The sequence below is a fragment of the Neophocaena asiaeorientalis genome, unplaced genomic scaffold (genome assembly GCF_003031525.2).
Source record: "Neophocaena asiaeorientalis asiaeorientalis breed wild unplaced genomic scaffold, Neophocaena_asiaeorientalis_V1.1 scaffold308, whole genome shotgun sequence".
NCBI lineage: Eukaryota > Metazoa > Chordata > Mammalia > Artiodactyla > Phocoenidae > Neophocaena > Neophocaena asiaeorientalis.
Window position 1 is genome coordinate 439,163 of NW_020172768.1, and position 6,107 is coordinate 445,269.

The following is a 6,107-nucleotide window of genomic DNA, read 5'->3' on the forward strand; positions in this document are numbered from 1 at the left end:
CTATTTGCAGAAACCTTTTTCACGTAGGTGGAACTCTAGACTATTAAACGATTAAAAACAGAAAAATCGGCGACGGGGAGACGGGAATCTGTTAAGGAAAAGTTATTAGCCCTGCTCATTCCTGAGGGGGACAGGAAACTGCCCAGGGCGGAGGAGAGGGAGCGTGCGCGTAGGAGGTCGCGGTAACAAACGATTCCCGGAAACTCGTGTCTGTTCCCAGTTTTGCCCGGCGAGCCCTTTATTATCTAAAGAGAGTGCAAACCCGGGAAAAGAATAGGAGACCTCCCAGGGGGAAAGGGAGGGGGCAACGCGCAGGGCCAATAGGACTCCTGCCGCCCCTCAAGGGTCCCCAAACAGGTGCACGCCTGTAAGGGGATGCGTATTCCCCTTTAGGTTTCATTTTGCTAAAACTCCGACTTCCCTAAAATGCAATGCGAATGAGCACTTCCACACACAACCCGAGGAACACTCGCTTTTAAAATATCAGTAACCGGTGGGACATGGAAGAGTTGCTGGACAGGCGCGCAACAAGGCCGGGAAGCAAAATTGCTCGGTGGGTTTGCTCTGCCCAAGTGTCTCGACTCGCGTGAGCGCCGCTCAGAACGGGGGCGGAGGGAGAGGGAACCAGAGTAAAGAGCGCGGGTGCCTGGGGGACCACAAGCTCAAAAAGGGTTCCTGGGTGCAGAACCACGAGCTCCTGAGGGGAACTGTGACGCTAGAGGATGGAAGCGCCGCCCTGAGAAGGAGGGAGTCGCCTTTGTATTAGTTAGAGATGGGGGGCGGGGGGCGAGTGGGAGGTTAGTGGCGGGTGGCGCGCGAGTCTGTCCGGGAGTGAATGTGTTAAGGATCAGGTCCGGATCCGGATCCCCGCAGAGCGGAGGGCCCAGACACCCGGTCCCTTACCTGCAGCCCATCGGTCTGCCCAAGGAAGGGCAAGGGGTCCGGTGGAGAGCCTGGCCAACGGAGCGGGGACAGGTGGCTGAGGGGCGAGGGCCGAGGGGTCTGCAGTCGCGGCGGGGAAGAGGTCCCCCACCGAATTAGGGAGCCAAGAGCCCGTGCTCCCGTTTGCGCTGCCGAAGACGCGGGGCGAGCGGACAAGCCAAGCAGGCGCACACTCGCCCCCGCACGGCGCTGCGAGCTGGCGGTCGGGCGGGGGAGGGGTTCGGGAGGCCGCGCCGCGCAGGCCCCGCAGGTGTTGGAGGGTTAACAGGTGTGTCGTGTTTATCTTCCCGGAGCCGAAGTCCATGGCCCGCCCCTCTGCGTCCTCCCCGCCTTCCCCAGCCCGGCGGCTCAGAGCACGTGCGGCCCTGAGCCCAGCTCCCCCTCGTCCCCAATGTCCACCTCGTCCTCCGGCTCGGTCAGCACGAAGGGACCCGTGGGCAGGCCCAGCCGAGCCTCGGCGGGTGCGGCCTTGGGGCCATGGGGGCTGCCCTCAGGGCTCTCGGGCCCATCAGGTGCTTTGGGCTCGTCTTGACTTTTCCTCAGCTGCTTTTTATGCTTCATCCGCCGGTTCTGGAACCACGTTTTCACCTGATTCCGGGGAGAAACAAAGAAAATCACGTCATTCCTTCAGACCCATGGTTACTGAGCTAACACAAAAGCGATTGCTGGAGTTTAAGAGAATAGACCGCAATCCACTGATGAATTATCCAGAAGTTGTGACAGTCCCAACCTTGGGTTAAGTCACACCTGAGTGGCTCACAAGTTATTGTCTTAGCTTGAATGAGAATCAAACATCCTAGCTCTCAGAAGTACTTGTCCTGAAATAAGGATGAGGCTCAAAAGGGTGTGTTTAGTAACACTAATACTGCTGTTAATTAGAATTTCTAATAGTGAGTGCTGCGTGGATAAGTTTCCTTTCTGTTCAGAATGCGCTCCTCTGACTGTGACATCTAAACACCGGGTCCAGCAACACTGCTGGACAGCAAGGTGAGAAGCGGACTTGCTGCTTCTCATCAGAGAGAAAAATCACTGGGGCCTGGCAGGGCTATGATTTCACAGCAAGTTGGGTTTCCAGGTACAGAGAATAGGAAAGGGAGTGGAGCGAGGTATTTTGAGGTTGTAGGTGAACAGCATCTGGTGGAAGATGAAAACAGTCCTTCCACTCAGGACAGGGCAATAGAAAGGAGGCTTATATTAGTGTGTGTGTGTGTGTGTGTGTGTGCGTGTGCGTCTGTCTGTCTGTGCTGGGAGGGTGGCTATGAAGACTCGCGGCTGTGAGAGAGGTTAAAGAAGAAAAAAAATCTTGTGTGGGTTTCTCTCGGGTCAAGAACCCTCTTATCTCTTACCGATTTACGTGTGACCCGGGTTACTGCCCTGATCAGAAATGGGTGGGGAGGCACAGAAATGCTAGTTCTCAAGCGGGGAGTGAGCATCAGAATCACTCGAGGGGGTTTTTCCTCCGTGTCCAGAACCCGCTCGAGAGATTTTGCTTCGGTGAGTCGACAAGAGATTGGAGGTGTCGGTACTTTTACTACGGGTCTTCGGAGAAGCCTAGAATAAAGGGGAGCGGGGTCGTTGCACGCAAGAACTCCGCGGCCGGTCCAGAGGCGTTAGGAGTCGGGGGGAGAGGAGCGAGCGGAGATGGGGCCTCCCCCTCCTCCGGCCCACCTGCGTCTCGGACAGGCTGAGGGCCGTGGCCAGCTCCACCCGCTCGGGCGTGGACAGGTAGCGCTGGATCTCGAATCTCTTCTCCAGGCCGGAGAGCTGCGAGTCCGAGAAAACCGTGCGAGCTTTGCGGCGGCGGCAGTGCTTCCCCGGCAGCTCGGGGTGCTGGGGGTGCGGGAACAGCGCCGGGACAGGCACCCCTGAGGAGAGAAGAGCGGTCAAGTGGGCAGAGCCCGACCTCCCCGGGCGACCCCCGCTCCACTCCCCACCCTCGTCCCCGGCACCCGCTCCGCCTCGTGCCCCCGCCGGTCCCCGCCTCGCAGTCAGGAAAACCAGCAGCTGTGGAAGCTGGCAGAGGGCATCCCTCAGCTTGATCAAGTCACACGGCTGGAAAAGTACTAGAGCTGGATTGAGCCAGCCTTTGCTCCCCATTTAGAGCTGCTCCCCAGCCCCACTTCCCTCCTCTGTTCTCCAGCTAATGGAGCGGTGTTGTCCCAGCTGCTTCCGGGCTCTCCCATCTCCCCAGCTCCCCTCCCCTCCCCCCCCCCCCCCCCCCCCTCGCCCCCCCGCCGGTCCCCGCCTCGCCCCACGGCTTCTCCAGGGCTTCTCCCAGGAATCGCAGGGCAGGGGGAATAAATCACAAGAATAGCGCTTGGAGATCTTTATCAGAAAGGCCATCTACACACACACACAATAAACAGTAAGTAAAACGGAAAAGAAAATTATAAAATAGATCCGGAGGCCTTAAATACTGTCTTCTTGGAGAAACTTCCGGAGAGTCCTCGGCTGCGCCTCCCGAAGTTTTCTTGCAAACGTCGGAGGGTCCGGCAGCTATCCTCCTCTTCACCATCCCCCCTCCCCCCAATCCTCCAGACCCCTGACGACAACCAGTGATGTCCTGGGGCTGACAGAAGCGTGAATGTGATCCTGCTTCCCAACCTCACTAAAAAACACCGTTCTCTTCCCTGAGCCCCCTCCACTCTCCCGCCTGCGGCCAAAGGGAACAGGCCAACACTCCCACGTGCGGGGCAGCTCCTGAGCGAGAACGGAAGGGGAATTGCCGCCTCGCACGTTTCCTATCAGTATCGGGGTCGCGCTGGGGACCCATCTAGTTCTCATTCTTTCCCTCCAACCCCACGCAGAAGGATTGAAACGCTTTTCCCGGGCCGCAGGAGACTTCTCGTGTCTTTCCTGACCTTCGCAAGCTTTACCATGTCTGAGACGCACCAAGCGGACCAACCGCCGCAGACATCAACATCGGCTGATCCCAGGGGGGGAACAGCAAAAACAGAAAACTAGTAGTTCCGGTATCTCTGGCTTTGGCCACTACTATTTGCCGGGAACATGGGTGCAGCGCGAAAGAGACTGTCTCTGGCCGGCGGTGGAGCCAAAGCAGAGAGGCGGACTTGGACGCAGGCTTCACAATTGCCCCTCCAACCCAGTGCCCCGAAGTTTGGGTTTTACCGCTTCACAAACGCTTTAGCTTTTGTCGTGGATTCCAGCGCCCACATTTCACAAACTGGCTCACGTCTGTCTAGCCCCCACCCCGACTAGGGTTGTTTTTCCGGCTGCGCTCTGCATCTGGACTCAACGAATTATTCTATTCTGTCTGGAATGAAGATGCCGGAAAAGAAAGCGTGAATGTGGCCTTTCAGAGAGAGGCACAAAAGAAACCTGGGTATTTCCCCGCATCTCCCTGTCCCAACCAGACTTGGCTGGTCCCCGCTCTTTGCCATGCCTGGGAAATCAAAATACTTTGGCTCTGGGCTCCAGAGATATCAGCAACAGGGGCAAAGGAGGGCAGCCCAGCCCAAGATTGTGAATTAAATGCTAGATGTTGGGAGTAAAGAGGCTTAATGAGCAGCCGCGTCTCTCCCTCTTTTTTCCTTACCTTCTCTCCCTTATTCGGGCCAGCCCAAACCTTCAGTCCTCAGAATATCCCCAAACCCTCCTTCACTTCCAAACCCCTGCAGTGTCTACCTGCAAATGCTCAGCGCCTGGGAGGAGAGAGCTGGCCCCACTGGAGCCTTTTGAGCTTCTGGGCTGGAAAGTCGAGTTCCTTTCTGTGGGGTGGGATAGTCAGGGGTCTCTCTCAGAGTGGGAGAGGTAGGGATGGGGACCGAGAGATGGACCAAAGTGGCCAGGAAGACCAAGAGAAAGGAAACTGAACACCGCCCATCAAGAATATCGACAAAATCTGCAGCTACCTCTTGGCTTGGCACGTTTCCTCCGTTGTAGAAAGTGAGGAGTGACCCTGGATTGGCATGCCTCAAGGGAGCTCCCTGTGTTCTCAGCCATATCCCCAACCTTCCACTGTCACCTAGGGAAGGAGGCCCAGCCAAGCCAGGCCCAGCCAGCTCTGGCCTTTCCTCTCATCCGTCACAGGCTTAGGGTCTATACTGGAAGACGTGCTCTCTCTCTCTCTCCCCATACCTTGAGACCCCTGTTACTTACCCGCGGTGGTGAGGAAATAAGGGTGGTGGTGGTCTCCCTTATGTAGAGGGTGATGGGGGTGAGGGGCCAGGAGGGTGGGTGTGGGCATGAGGGGGTAGCCATAGTCTAGCAGAGGCACCCGGGAGGCCAGAGAGCTGGTGAAGTGGTCAGAGGCCACCTCCCTTAGCGGCTTGGGCTTGTGCAGCAGGATGTCCTCGATGAAGAAGGACGTGGGCCTCTGAGATGACGCCGGGTGTAGAGGGGAGGTGAAGTTGAGATTCATCTTGAACCGAGCGCCTGCCACAGGGCGGGGGCCGGGGACGACGAGTAGGAAGCAGGCAGCGTCTCAGCACGCCTGGTCGAGAGCCAACCACCCTCGAGGCTCGGATCCCTGATGCTCTCTCCTCGGCCTGGGCTACCCCCGGCGCTGGAGAGGCAAGAAGATAAGCTCTTGGGTAGGTTGGGTCTAAGTGTAGGAGAATTGGCAGCTTGGAGAGGGGAGTCGGGAGAGCCAATGGCAAGGCTGCCAGAGACAGAGGGGAGGGTGCGGTGGGCGCGGGGCGGGGCGGGGAGCTGTCCGCGGTGCTGAATACGACCGGCCAGGCCCGGGGAGAGTGCAGCCGAGCGGACCGGGTCCTTGCTCCTATCAGGTTTCTCGACCTCAGTTTCTGCCCGCCACGGCAGGAGCTGCCTAGCTCTCGGCCGTTTTTTAAAGAAAACGAAAGAGATAAAGTCTCTACCCTCGGACAAACTCCTCTTTAGAGAGCAGAAGGCATTTAAAGGGCCCCGAAGCAACAGGAATAAAGCACTTATTTCAGCACTGGGGCCAGGGCTTTAAAACTTTAGAGAAATGATAGCACAGGGGGAAGAGGAGAAGTGAGGGGAGAGTCCATATCCGCTAGACCCACCTTAAGTTGATGACTGAGGGATGACTGGATTGTCGAGGTAAATAAAGAAAACGTTGATGATGATCATAACATTCTTTACCTCCGTTTTAGAGGATGGTGTGAGGAAAGTTATACCTACATCAGTCAATTAATTTGATCTGTGTAAATATGTCCAAAATT

At 57.1% G+C, this 6,107-nt stretch overlaps 1 protein-coding gene across 1 annotated transcript; it reads right to left on the reverse strand.

Moving 5' to 3' along the window:
• Positions 1–1,290: 1,290 nt before the first annotated feature.
• On the reverse strand, positions 1,291–5,323 carry BSX (brain specific homeobox). The gene is made up of 3 exons (XM_024740700.1): positions 5,062–5,323; positions 2,611–2,807; positions 1,291–1,530 (listed from the first exon to the last, which is right to left on the reverse strand). The coding sequence occupies exons 1-3, from the start codon at positions 5,321–5,323 to the stop codon at positions 1,291–1,293; spliced, it is 699 nt and encodes a 232-aa protein (XP_024596468.1).
• Positions 5,324–6,107: the final 784 nt, after the last annotated feature.

Bases quoted from the DNA above. Each gene is read 5' to 3' on its own strand.
- BSX (XM_024740700.1), bottom strand. From the start codon at position 5,323: ATGAATCTCAACTTCACCTCCCCTCTACACCCGGCGTCATCTCAGAGG. The intron at 2,808-5,061 runs GTAAGTAACAGG...TTCTCTCCTCAG, and splicing joins TTATTTCCTCACCACCGCGG to GGGTGCCTGTCCCGGCGCTG. The intron at 1,531-2,610 runs GTGGGCCGGAGG...CCCCGGAATCAG, and splicing joins TCAGCCTGTCCGAGACGCAG to GTGAAAACGTGGTTCCAGAA.